Here is a 13639-nt window from a genome sequence, read left to right as displayed (position 1 = left end):
TTTTTTACTGTGAGAAGGAGTTAAAGTATTCATTATGTACTAGCACATCTCCTTTGTATTCTGGTCATGCTCTGCCATGTCCTGGACTCTCCCAAAGTTAAACCTCATAATAAAGTTAATGAGGCAGATACTAAAAAGCTGGACAGACACAACAGACAAACCCTAAACCAGTAACTGAGCCAAGGTTAACCTTGAAGTGACCGAGCATAGTCTATGAGGTGTTTTAATGAGATTGAGAAGCTCAATAATACCTCTTATAGATGAGGTTCTATCTCTTTTTTCTGTCCTGTTTATTGTAGAATCATACACAGCGCTCAGTGGCCAGGGATAATGTTGTTCCGGGGTGACAGGAATGGGATGACACTTGCAGCACGAAGGGAAACATTTAGTCAATCAGCTGTACAGATGTCAGCCGGCTTGTCAGTCTAACGAATACTGCAGTCCGTCAGCCAGTTAGCAAGCCATCTAGTCACCTAGCCTGCCAGTTAGTCAATCACTCTGCTAACGAGACAATAATCTCTTTAGTCAGGCAGGCAACTAACTGGCCTCTCACCTACAATCTTTCAAACCTGCGATTCAACCTCTGGAGCAAACCAGGAGGAGAGGGCTTGGGGGAATATTGAAAGAAAGTGGGGAGAAAAAGAGAGGATATAATCTATATGCTAGTCGGCCTGTCTTTGAGCATCTCTGTAAATGTCTTCATTAGCAGAGCTCCAGACCTCAGTCAGAATAAGCAAACAGAAAAATAAAAACTTGATAAATAATTAAATTATTGTAATTTTGCTGCCCATTTATAACTGCTTGCCTAGAGTCCTACACAACTCCCACATCCAACCTCACCGAGAAATCCCCCTGTAGCCCTTTAAAAGCCCCCTCCCCCAGCCTTCAATCCAGCCACTCCACCAGTCACCACTGATATTGACAATCTTGCACCAATTTCAGGGGGCCTCTTATCATGACTGACGCACAACCTTTCTACACTGTCAGATCAGAGTAATATTTCGGCCTTTTATGTGGATCGATTGGCCAGTTTGGGGGCGCAGAGGGGAGGAGAGGCGGAGCACACAAAAGGTCAACTGTAGTGCTAAATCATTCGAAGATTCTTAATGAAGGGTGTGTGGCAGACACACCTGCTGTTTTCATTATTGGGCTGCAGGAAGAGGCAATAGTGTTTACAAGAGAGCCACATAAAGCAAGGGGAAGCTAAGCGGAGGGCAGAAAGAGGGAAATTGCCCTAAAAAGCCACATTTCCTTTGAAGAACACTTTCACCGAGGTCAATAGGAACCGCTGCCAATTGTAGCTCTTCCTTCAAATCATTGTATATTGCAGATATGTTAACCTAATCTGTGGGAAGGAGCACCAAGGTTACATATATGTACTGTTCCAGAGTGGGAAAGCTGGGGGAAATATAAAGTATTTATGTCATGCACAGCGAGGCTGCTCTGCCCCGAGTGACTTTGTACATGTTAAACACTGATTGAAAGAACGGAAGGCTTCTGTCTGCACATCTGCCTACAGAGCTGTTCACTCAGTAGGGAGAATAATTTTTCTTTTTCCCATATCTCTCTTAGGTTCATGTTTATGTATGCCAGCCACAAAATGAGGAGGAACAACCTTGCAATAATACAAATGTGCAATGATGGTTCATCTCGAATGCCAAAAAATAAAAAGCTCTGACATCTAATTAGAGGAGCTCTCCAGATATTGATGTTATCACCGGTTGTTGTTGCTAATGATCATGGTATACTAAAAAATCTGAAATAATAACAAATACCATTATTCATGCCCTTGTATTGAACCTTTCTAAGCCTTTTGTCAGGTTTCTCTAAATACTTGGTAAATCCTAACAGTCACAAATCCAAAATAATTCCTGTTGTGGCTAAGCCTTTTTGGGGGGTAGAGGATGAAAGGATGTTGTTGCTGACTGACTGAGCTAGTGTTAACATTAAAGGTGCTTGCACTAAATCCCAGGTTAAGTGTCAATGTTGTTTTTCCTCAGATCCTCTGTTTCTCTCAACCCCCTCAGGGTGCTTCCTCCAGCTTGGTGGTCAAGTTCGCCGACACAGACAAGGAGCGCACCATCAGACGTATGCAGCAGATGGTCGGGCAGTTTGGCATCTTCAACCCAGCCATCGCCCTTCCCTTCAGCACCTACAGCTCTTACGCACATGCGGTGAGTTCGGATTGATAGACACAGAACAACTCAAATAAAAACACATTCAATCTAACATACAAATATGTGCTGACTGACGCCATACAGTAGATAAAAAATACTATTCCAGGGAGTTAAGTCACTTAACAAATGTCCAGGATGTGCTAACTCACATTGTTCTACAAAGTCCCTGAAGCTGCTATAATTGGGTATGAATAATATACATTTATATTAACAATGGTTTAAATGAATATGCTTATGTGAAAGGTGCCGTCCACAGAGAATGACAACTGGACTCTGCACTTCCTCTCAGTTCTATTTAGTATTTCAGGGTCTTTAGGTTCATTGTTTTGGTTTTGTGGCCCTGCAACTCAAGTGTTTAGGCTTATACTCAGTGCTCTCATAGTGTCATTTTCAGCTACAACAGGAAGCTTTTTCAGTCAAAATGCTATTCAAAATGTACAGTTTGCCATTGTCGAGCACCAAATGCTAGATGGACAGATGAAGTGAATACCTGGTGAACATATAAAGCACCGGGGCAGCTACATGGAAGGATCTGTTCTGTTTCACTCATGTGTTTTTTGAAAAGAAAACAAGTTCATATTGTGCTTCATCCATCAGTAGCCAGAATCACTACAATACCAGTAGATATGGAGCTAATGTTTGCTAACAAGTAGACCACATTAAGCTAAAAGGTAATTTTATCCCCCAACTGATCAAACATGCATTTCATACAGGCCAGGGGGGCCAAATGCAGCCCGGGGGGCCAAATGCAGCCCGTATTCCATTTGGATTCAGCAAATTCAAAAAGTATAATGGAATATGGCCCAGAAATGTCTGATATTGTTCTTCTTAAATATGTAAGCAGACATTACACAGTAGTATTCATGTGTTAATAAGCCCAATGTCAAATAAACACTGCCGTTTAAAGTTGAAAACATTTTCTAACAAATCTTAGTTGACAAAAAAAGCCCAATAACTTATTTACATAACCAGCTTGAAATATATCCTTCATAGTTCCCCTTTATTATAAGCCATCTGAAGCTTATTTTTTAAGGGATGGACTGCCAACAAAATAAATGAAACCCTATGGAAAGATGTGTTGTTTTTTTTCTTCTGAAAGCATATTCAAGTATCGATCATAATTTACCTACATTTGATTGATTTTGCTAAACTATAACTTATCTTATGAGGCCATTTGACTCCTAGTGAGGGGCCCAGCCCTTATATGTTTTTCTGAGTGCGGCCCTCAGCGAAAAAAGTTTGGATACCCCTGATATAGGCAATATGTTTAAACCCATTATATGTAGAAAACTTCTGTCCCATGGATCGAACGCACGGACAGAGAAGTATGCACCGAAGGCAACCGATGCTGCGCTGACGTGTGCTAACCTTTACCAGAAACGTCTCATAGATCTTCAACGCGTAGCTACAAAACTCAGAAAATCCGAGTAATTTTAGATAACATCATCATTCGACACATAGTGGCTTTTAACAAGCGTTTTGATTTGTCCTTTCCCCATTTCTGCTGACTATCGCCACACACATCATTTTTATTTGACCAGTATTCCCCTTTAGATGGACGGTGTATTGCTGAGGTAGGACCGCCAATGACTAAGAACACATGACACACAGTTTAACCCCTACGTCTGACCTGTAGCTTGACTGTGATGTGGTCCAATTAATCATGAAGCATTTAAAAACAGGGCACCAGCCAGTGAAACGTGTAACCTTTCTAGTCATTTCAGTACACAAAGACACGTTTTGAACCCTACTTGGTATTCATTTCCGTCAGGGAAAATGAACTTGCCAAACTATGATGACTTCATTCAGCAGCCCTTCTCCGTCCCCTCCTCTTTAAAAGCAGAGCTGCTATGCTTTTACATAATCTCACTACCCACAGCACGTAGTCACACACACATTAAGCAACTAGTACCCTCCAACCCCTTCATCAGCTTCCCTCTGCCCTCCTACTGTACCCCCCATCCCCCTCAGGGCATGGCACCATATTCACACAGCAGACCCCCGGCTCTTTGATGAGTTCAGACAGCCTATGCAGCCGCTCTCACCATGCGCCCCCTCTACCTTCTATCACACTGCCTCTCTCCCATTCCCCTCTCCCTCCCCCTTGTCCCACCCTCTGGGCCCTTGAGATGCTTCAGGGGCCAGAGTTGACTCAGAATTTTCCCATTGGCAACTTATCTGCACACAAACTTTCCTCTTCCCCGCTGAGGCAGAGCACTCACACGTACTGCCGTTTGCACGTGCATGCACACTCTACTTGAAGCAGAGTAAAATGAATTTAGGAAAAGCTTCCCATCCGGAACTGAGATAAAAACCCGGGCCTCACACTGCATAAACACACATGATCACCAGCAATGTGTTTACTCACAGAGAACGAGTAACACCTAATGATCTCCCCTGTACTCATTTGGATGTTAAAGTTATATATATTTTCCAAATGCTAGGATAAATTGTTTCAAATAGCCAGCTCTTGGGGGCTTATCCGTTTCCCCTCATTTTCACATCACAGCCATGAGACCCAGTGTGAAATGTGTAAATTGACCGTCCCAGAGTAATTGCAAGGCCATCTCTTGTGCTCTTCCCAGTAAAACTCCCACCTTCATTACCATTCATGAAATGCAGCCCTTTCCCAGGAAATGTGGAGAAATGCAAATGTTGAAGGGGTGGTGGAGGCAGTGGCGGTCTGCGGGGAGACCATTGTGCCCCCCGCTCAGTTTGGCCATGACTCTTATTTACTGTGGCAGAGACCCGTGTCGACTCATACAGACGTGTACACACTCAGACACACTGCGCAGCAAATGTTCTTTCTTTTGCCTCCCTCCTCTCTCTCTTTCCCTCCCATACACAAACATAATATGACAAAGAGCTGGATGATGCTAGGAAATTCAGTTCCGAGTGAAAGTAACAAGGGCGCTGGGGATACTTCAGCATTAGAGAAAATCAATTACTATTAAATCTAAAGGATAAAATACAAGTATGTGGTTTCTCGACACAAAGATTATACAGCATGAATGATGTTAGTGAAGGTGAGATTCTCCTTGTATTAGTATTATGAATTACAGAGACAGTGGGTGCCATGTACCTGCATATAATGAATTTAGCGAAATAAGACAAGCTGGTTGAGAAACTCTGAGGGAAAGCAACCTTGGAGATACACTCACACCAACTTTTTAGAGCACCAGAGGCAGTAATGGCTTATCAGCAAGGCTCTTGTTTTCATATCTAGCTAAAGACGTATTTAATGAGTATAAATACTGGTTCCAACTGCAACATGTGCAATAATGTGGAATAAATGTTAGTTATCTTTAGTGTGGGGGTCCTGCTTGTGCAGCAGTTATGATTACATTACCGTCATGGCTGCATGTGTATGGTGTGCAGCCTCAATTCCCCTTTAGCCACCGGGAATGTGCCGAAGTGATACGACCAATGTTTCTTTACTGCAAGATAAACTACACATATTCCCCCAAGAAGGAAAACCTGCAGTGACACAAAAAGGACTTTATCTCCAAAGGCACACTACATGTTCGCCCACGCTCCATACACACTGGCCAAGAGAAGAGGAGGTGGCACAGTATAGAATACAGACGTGGGGAGATGGTATATATAGCTATAACCGGGGAGTACAGTAAATGGTAAATTCAAAGAGCTACCTCTCCACTACAGCAGTGGATAGGATTAAAGAGTTGAGCTGACAGCCAGTAAATTGGATTTTAGTCAAACCAGGAGAAGGAGGGGGCTCTGAACACAAATTGGAGGGGTACAACACTGACAACATATGCCAAAAATGAGAAATGTGCCACTTTTACGATAGACACAGACACTGGTGTGCTCTGACAGGAGACATCCTATTTGCAAAAAGGTGATTTCATAAAACACAAGCAGGGGGAGAGCGAGCGAGTGAGTGGGATTCCTTGTTTCATTCCAGTGTTAGTAGTGAGTGATAATAGTTCTCCCATGAATCGCTGAATGCGAGTAATAAAACCAGCTTTTATTACCTTTTGTATTCCCCCTTCAAGACACAAACATCATATTTGTACATGACTAGATTTGATTCAGGTCACTTTTCTTCCTTTGTCGTTAAAGCTGTGTCTCTCTGGGAAGACAGCCATTTTACCTCGGTCTCTCCAGGTGGAGGAATACACGCTGTGTCGCAGGACGGGAGGGAAGTTTTAGATTTAAAGGCCCTCCGCAATGTGCCTCCCTAAAAAGATGCATTGGACTGAGTGTGAGATGGATAAATGAGAGGAGAGAAAATGCTTTAACTTGGCTCTAATAGTGACAGTGTGTGGGAGGATGAGAGGGAGGATGATGACTGTAAACTCACATTAGGAAACATCTCCCCCTGTTGGAGGGACTCACATTCAAACGGCATCACTGCACACATGAGGAATGATTGGAACAGATTACTGCATCATTTAGCTGTGCTGAAAACTGCCTGCGCGCAAACACACTCGTCTATGACCTGGTTTAGCTGCAATACACTTGTGAGGACTTGCTCTGCACACACAACAAAGTGCCTCAGATGAAAAAAACCTATTCAAATCTTTCCATGGAAATACGGCCTGCCAGCATGGGGGGTAACAAATGAGGCCCTTGAGCTTCAGTCTCCTGTCTTCAGTCTTTTGCTTCACCTCATTGACCTACTCTCTCTCTTATTTTTTCAACCCTTTTCACCCTCTCAGTCCTTCCTTCTCTTTGTCTCTCTCTATCCTCTCTGCCTCGGTCCCCGGCTGGTTGGGCTATAAGGGGTCACATGTGACAGTGCTGAGAGTCAACGAGTCACAGAGCAGCGCTACAGAGATAATTGCCATGTGATAAAGAGGTGATTGCCTGCTGGCACCAGGGGAGAGTAATGCCATCAGGTTGCAATAAAAAAGCAGATGTCTGACACTAAATGAATGCTGCGGGAGCCCGGGCAACTTTCTTTGCTCCTTTTCATCTCACACGCTTCTCTTTTGTCCCCCTTGTTTCTCTCTGCCTTTTCTTCGCTCTTCCTTTCTTTTCAAGAGGAAGCAGAAAAGGTTGTGTCTGTGATGATGAAGACTCAGTTCTGCTCATTCTCCACCAGAGACATTTGCTATCTGCTGGCTGGTGCATAAATAAAGAAACGGGAATAGCTTTTGAATATAATGCCTTTGAAATGATGAGAAAGAAAGAGGAAAAAAGCATATACATATGAAAGGTAAAATGGAACGACTTTGAATATCTCTGTCAACATAGCCACTCTGCTTGCTGCTCTTTATTTTCTTTTATCACAGCCAGTTTGTATTAACCACTGCGTTCCAACGTAATTATATGCTTGGGTTTCCAATTTGCTGCATTTGAATTTGGAACGAAGCATCAATGAATGCCGGAGTTGTTATCCATGACAATCGGACGGAAGGCATTAATCTAAAATATGCATTGGGAGAGAGGCTAGTCTTTACTCCCTCTCCATTTTTACTCCATACAGGCCTGTAGGTTTTATAAGGCTTCCAATAAATAGATTGCAAGCGCATTAGAATTAGCCCTAAGTCCCCAGCATCAGCAAGCAGAGCCAGATGAAAGACAAAAAAGTGGTGTGGCAGTTTATTTATTCTGTAATACCAGCCCAGTCGGTCCCTTCATCCTGAAGTCTAACACTGTTCACATCCTAATGGGGGGGCAGTCAAAGCCTCGCCAAAGCAAGGGAGCCACAGATCCTTTAGACCTCTTTGTTTGTTTCTGTGTCATTGCTTTTGTTTAGTTTCTTGTTACTTTGCTGTCTTTTGCAGCTACGGCCTCTTAAAGGCTCAATTCATCTTGTTTGGAAAGGAATGGATGATTCCCATTTGTCACAATGAAATTATGCAAATGACAACCGGCATTAATAGATAGCAGAGGCAAGGTATGTGGCTAATGGATGAGATGCCAGCGCTGGGCATTCTGCAGCGGGACAGCCGCTTTCAGGTTACCTGACAGGGGCACTGAGGGAAAATAATTGGCTTTCCCGTTGCTGGGTCCCCATGCAAATACAAGCAGAGTGGCATTCTCTACCCGCAGTGTCTCACAATATCGTCATTAGCATTAGTGCCAGTGGCAGAGGAGTTTGATTTCTGCTTATACGAGTCATTCTCAGGCCACGGCCATCAGCAGCTCCCCTGACACACAGCAGCTAAGCAGCATTAAACAGATGCAGAGACGGGGCTGAGAGGTCAGTCCAGCTGGCTACACCACAGGTCTGCATCACTACATAGCCAGCAAAAGATTGTTGGTTCGCTAGATAGACCCACTGGTTCGCAAGCTGCAAAAAGCCTTTGTACGATGATGGGTTTTCTTCTGAATTAGGCGTTCACTTTATGGTTTGCACAGGGAGAATTTAAGCTGAGTGCAAAAACTCAAATAGGAAACTCTGTCGCTCCTCATGAAATGTTTTGTATGTGTGTGAGTGCAGTGCAGGGCAGCGGTGCATGTGAGCATGAATAAACACTCTGTGGGCTGCATTTGATGGAAAACATTTTCGGCTCTAACTTCTCACTTCATGCTAAGTAGTATGCAGAGTGAATAAAAGGCTATTGATTTATCTCTTAGTGGGATTGACCACCATTTCAAGGTTCTGACTAACATACTGCAACACTAACATGGTCTGGAATTTGAGTTTCTTGCTACGCATGCTTAACAAATAGTGTTTTTTAATGAATCAGGGTCTGGATTCAGTACATGATATTGTTTGGCAAATGTGTGTCTCAAAAAAAACAAACTTTAATGAACTCAAAATGCATTCTTTTTGAAAAATGCCCTCACATTTTGGGAAGCTAGCCTAGAGAAAGGCCTTGTGGTTTCTGACATAAATATGAAACAAAGCTCATTTTTAACTCCGGGTGAGTGTCAGGCTGCATACAGCAATCATTACAAATACATCAGAAACATCAGAGAGGAGGCCGGGGGAAAATAAGAGAACATCTGTGGCAAACCTATACAGCCAAACAAAGGGAAGGGAAGTTGGAAAATGTAATGAAAAAGAAGTGCAACTCTTCTGCAAACTTTGCCTGTTCCCTGAGCGCCAATATAATGTCCACATGTCAATTTTTTGATTTGTATGAGCCCAACAGACAGCTATTAAATCGTTTTTGCAGCTGGTGACAGGCTTCCTGCTGCGAGAAAAGACAGATTCACTAAACATAGGTTGACAGGCTTCTTTTTTCTTCCCCTTCTTTTCTTCCGCTCTACTTTCTCTGTACTTCCCATGCACTATCCATCCATCAACCTCAACATACATCCCTCCCTCTGTTCTACCCTTGCTATGTGTCTCTCTCCTCTCATGCTTCCCTTCTCCCATCTTTGTCCCACCCCTTCCCAACTTACTATATTTTTCATTACCATCTGTCTTCCCCTCCCCTCTCTCGAACCTCATTCTCCCATCCACACCTCCTTGCCACCGTCCTCCCACCTCTCCGTGTCCCTCTTCTTCAGCTCATGCAGCAGCAGGCAGCCATCATGGCAGCAAGCCACGGAGGTTATCTCACGCCCAGTGTGGCTTTCCCCGCCACACAGATCCACCAAATGGGGGCGCTCAACATCAACAGCCTCCAACACACCGCCATGACCCCGATGTCGGGTGAGTTTCATCAAACACTGGGTGAGCACTTTTGTTTTATTCCCTTTGCTTGCTGTGTGTGTGTGTGTAGGGGGGGGGGGGGCTGTGTGTGGGTGGGTGGGTGTGTTTGTATGCTTGTCTATGTGGGTTTTGTGGAATGAGGGGGGGGATTATTATTACGAGGTAGCTTCTTATTTGCTTGTGTTAACATCTTACTGTTAGTGTGTAGTGTAAGTGGGTGTATTTTTTTTGTACATACCAGCAGGGTACTTTTAGGTCAACTTGTGTTTTATAATGTCTGCAGGAATATTTGCATATGTGTATGTTAGTGTGTGTGTGTGCACACAGTGTGTGACTAGGACTGCAGCAAGGCCAAAAGGAAGCATGCTGCTCACTGGTTTTCAGAAGTGATTTCACTGGAGAGCAAGAAAGACCAAGATGAAAAACAAAGTCAAGTGGATTTGCATGTTTATGTTGTGGCAGGATGCAGAGAGTATTTGGGTAAAGCAGCAGCAGAATAAGGAATCTCAATAAGTACGTTTACAGATAAGGCGCTCATTTCCCCATATAATTTTGACCTTGCGTTTTGAAGCACTCAAGCATGATCTGCATGCAGTTGGTTTTGTTTTCCATAACAAACACCTCCTATGCCGATACATTACAGAGGAAAAGGAAGGACTTTGAAATACCTACCCACTGCATAACATTTGCTTATTCAGCAGTGCTTGGTGTTCCTTGAGACAGTGGAAACTTCAAGATTCTCCACTCAACAAAAGCATGAGCCGAAATAAATAATACAGTAACCAAGTCTTTGTTGTGCTCCGCTCACCTACTTTGTCAACACTGCAGTATTGAGTTTTTAAGGTGATGACTTTGGTAACTTTAAACCAATCAGTGAGTGAAAGAGAGAGGCATAAAGAGGAAGAGAGAGAGAGTAGAACAAGGCCTATTTGAGATTTTCTTTATAGCATCATAGAAATCTTTACTACAAGCTTGCTGCACTATATCAAATTCTCTCTGCACTGTGTTCCTGTGGGGAAAGAAAATATTCTCTTAAGTCTGCATTCTGTTCCCTACTTTATTCACAGACTCAAAGAAAAGGCAGTTGTACACACACAGTTTTTTGTTCTTAACTTACTTCACAACAGTCAGTTGATTTACAATAAACCGTAGAGACAGCAGACCAGGTGTGGAAATGCTGCAGGACACCTATTAACCTTTAAATGTTTCCACCTCAAGCCAAGAGAAAGTATGTGCATGAAGGCAAATGTTGGAACATGCTGTGTGTGCACAGTACACACACACTCATTTTCAACTTTGAGCAATATATTTAGAGAAGGGATCCATTTGTCAAATATTCCCGGTGATGTTTTCCGTGCAAAGTGTGCACTTTTGTGTGGGCATAATCAATCAGAGACCGTGATTAAAAGTGGAGCGCAGTCTTGCCGAGGAAGCCTCTTTTTTGATGGGCAAAGCAATGACAGTATGACAATTCAGATCTTTGTGTTCTGCATGCATACCTATATTTTGACAACACAATAGTGCTGATGAAAGATTGTGCAACTCTATTGCAAGGAACCCTGTCTCTGTGTGTGCGTGTGCGTGTGTGTGTGTGTGTGTGTGTTGGAGCCTTTGTCCTCCAGTGTGATTGCTTTGTTTTTGCTGTTTTTGTGTCTCTTCTGAACTGTAGCCTCTCCAAAGAGAAAATCAGTGCACTACTGTAAAGAAAACATGGCTGAATTCACGAGATATTCCTTAAAAATCTAGATCAAAGAAACATGTCAGATCACTTTGTATTCTGGCAATATCAGGAGCTAAAACTCAAAGGCAAATCAAACGTGTTTTTGTATGTCAGAGACGGGAGGAATGGGAGAAGAGTGGTGCCATTTATCTGCTCTTGGACATGCTAGTGTGTAAGCTACAGTTGGCTGATTACCTTTTATTATTGAAGGTAATATATTATTAATCCCTGAGAGAAAGCATGGCTTTGGTGAATTCTCAAGGACCAACATAAATATGAAATGTTTTATTTCCACTTCCTTCATTCATTAATTTGAGTGTGGCTGCCAGCAGCTGCAGGATTGCTAGCGTAGCGCGCTGCTTTGGTATACACAGCCATTGTCTGTCTCCATTTTCACACTTGTGGCTATGACTTATTTAGAGTTCAATGAAAGAATACATCACATTACTGGCGAGGCTGACTGTATAAGTAGGCCAGGAGACTCGCACTATTGAGAGACTGAAGAATGTGTGCCCCGGAGGAATAATTCATTGTAATATCAAAATCTGTTCTGAAGGTCTGGGAGCCGATGCCTGTCTGCTTCGACAGAGGTGTAATTTATGCATTAAGTTGTCTCATCAACTAAATTAGAGCTCCAAACAAATCTATAAATTTGGCAGCTGTGTCAAATGTTTAAAAGCATAAAGGGTAGAAAGGTAAAGTCATTGACAGCTAGACCACCACCTTTCTGGTAATTACCTCTGCATTACCATACAGCTCCAATAGAAACTTAACAGATGGAAAACCCTGCCTGATCTTCTGGTAAATCTGTGACATTAATCTTGTATTTAAATGATCAGTATAACCTCTTGCAACATAAACAATCTTGTCTGTGACAGCAAGCGAATTACAAAGAGGCTCAGAGGTTAAGGGTGTTACTCTGAAAACAATGAGACATCCATTTGATCAACAGATGCAACACATTTAAGCTTGATGGTGCATAAGCCGTTTGCCAGATGGCTCAGCTGATTAGAGCATGTATCCTTAAAATGATGCATGATGATGCTTTTTGAAAATAATGTTCACCAGGTGCCGCTCCCTGAGTTCTGCAGAAGAAATAAAAGTTAAACAAAGAAAGGGAGAGAGAGGCAGAGCTGGGATAACATGAAGAGAGATAAAGAGGTGGAGAGAAAGGGAGGAATGGAGAGAGCTGCGCATCCTGCCGGGTGTGTGAAGAACACGTCGTGTCAGGGACGCTTTGTCAGGATGTGAGAAGAGTGTCATCTAAGTCGCTCTAATGTTCTGTTGCATGGGATGCGCAGCTACATATCACACAGAATATACTGCAGAGGCTCCACAGACAGACTGGATGTGCCACCATATCCCTGCTGGATTTGAGCATGGTTACACCGTTGAAGCAAAACACTTCCATGGTTACGAAAAACATGAAACTAATGAGCTGACAAAGTGATCTTTCGCACTGTGTGCACCTGTCTTCGACGACGCATCATACATATTAAACATACATATTTAATGTTTGATTCAAATGATCGCCATAAGGCTGAAAGTTAACCAACCACAAAGAGATGTACGTATAAAATAAACTCTCCACAGTGGTTTCTTTAAGCTAATGAGAATGAATGAGACCCACAGAGGTATCGCATCTTGGCTATTTGGAATAATAGGTTCAATTCCAGATGACACCTGTGTCTTAATTGTGACCTTCAGCTTCCAGCTCCTTTAATCTTCATTGTTTTAGCTGAATACGAATACTTTCCAACATAACCTTTACAATCATTGCATCTTTAAGGGCAAAGATATCACCGTAGAAACATGTCCGCTTGCTCAAAGGGCCTTTGTCCCTCTAATCCAAATGTACCCTCTTTCAGTGTAAATCGGGCCTATTGCATCAGAAATATAACACATCCCTGGAGCACAAGTGAACAGTTCTGTGAAAGCAAAATCCCTTCTCTGTTCTGGTGTGTGCGGGTATTTCCAGAGAGCACTGCCACAGTCCAAATCTAATGTGTGTGTGTGTACGCATCAACGGCCGAGCCTCACAAGCACTAGAGTTTTTCTTGTGTGGGAGTTGTATTTATTATATGGCCCTGGGTTAAATGTGATGCTTTATATTAATAATACAAATGTTCATATAGTAAGGTTGACTTAGCTGTAGACAAATAAAGA

The 13639-nt window shown here is 42.8% G+C and overlaps 1 protein-coding gene across 2 annotated transcripts in view; it reads left to right on the top strand.

The window, feature by feature from the left end:
• The window catches only part of celf5a (cugbp, Elav-like family member 5a), a 178995-nt gene that overhangs the window by 152388 nt on the left and 12968 nt on the right, over positions 1-13639 (top strand). The window contains exons 6-7 of one of the 2 annotated variants that reach the window (XM_063892100.1): positions 2028-2174; positions 9618-9774. In XM_063892100.1, coding sequence (XP_063748170.1) covers positions 2028-2174; positions 9618-9774 — 304 coding nt within the window. Of the gene's footprint in view, positions 1-2027; positions 2175-9608; positions 9775-13639 lie in introns of both variants that reach the window. The other variant, XM_063892099.1, reaches the window with a different exon arrangement.

This window comes from Eleginops maclovinus, chromosome 9 (assembly GCF_036324505.1).
Source record: "Eleginops maclovinus isolate JMC-PN-2008 ecotype Puerto Natales chromosome 9, JC_Emac_rtc_rv5, whole genome shotgun sequence".
NCBI classification, from domain to species: domain Eukaryota; kingdom Metazoa; phylum Chordata; class Actinopteri; order Perciformes; family Eleginopidae; genus Eleginops; species Eleginops maclovinus.
This window is presented reverse-complemented; position numbering and strand designations above follow the sequence as displayed.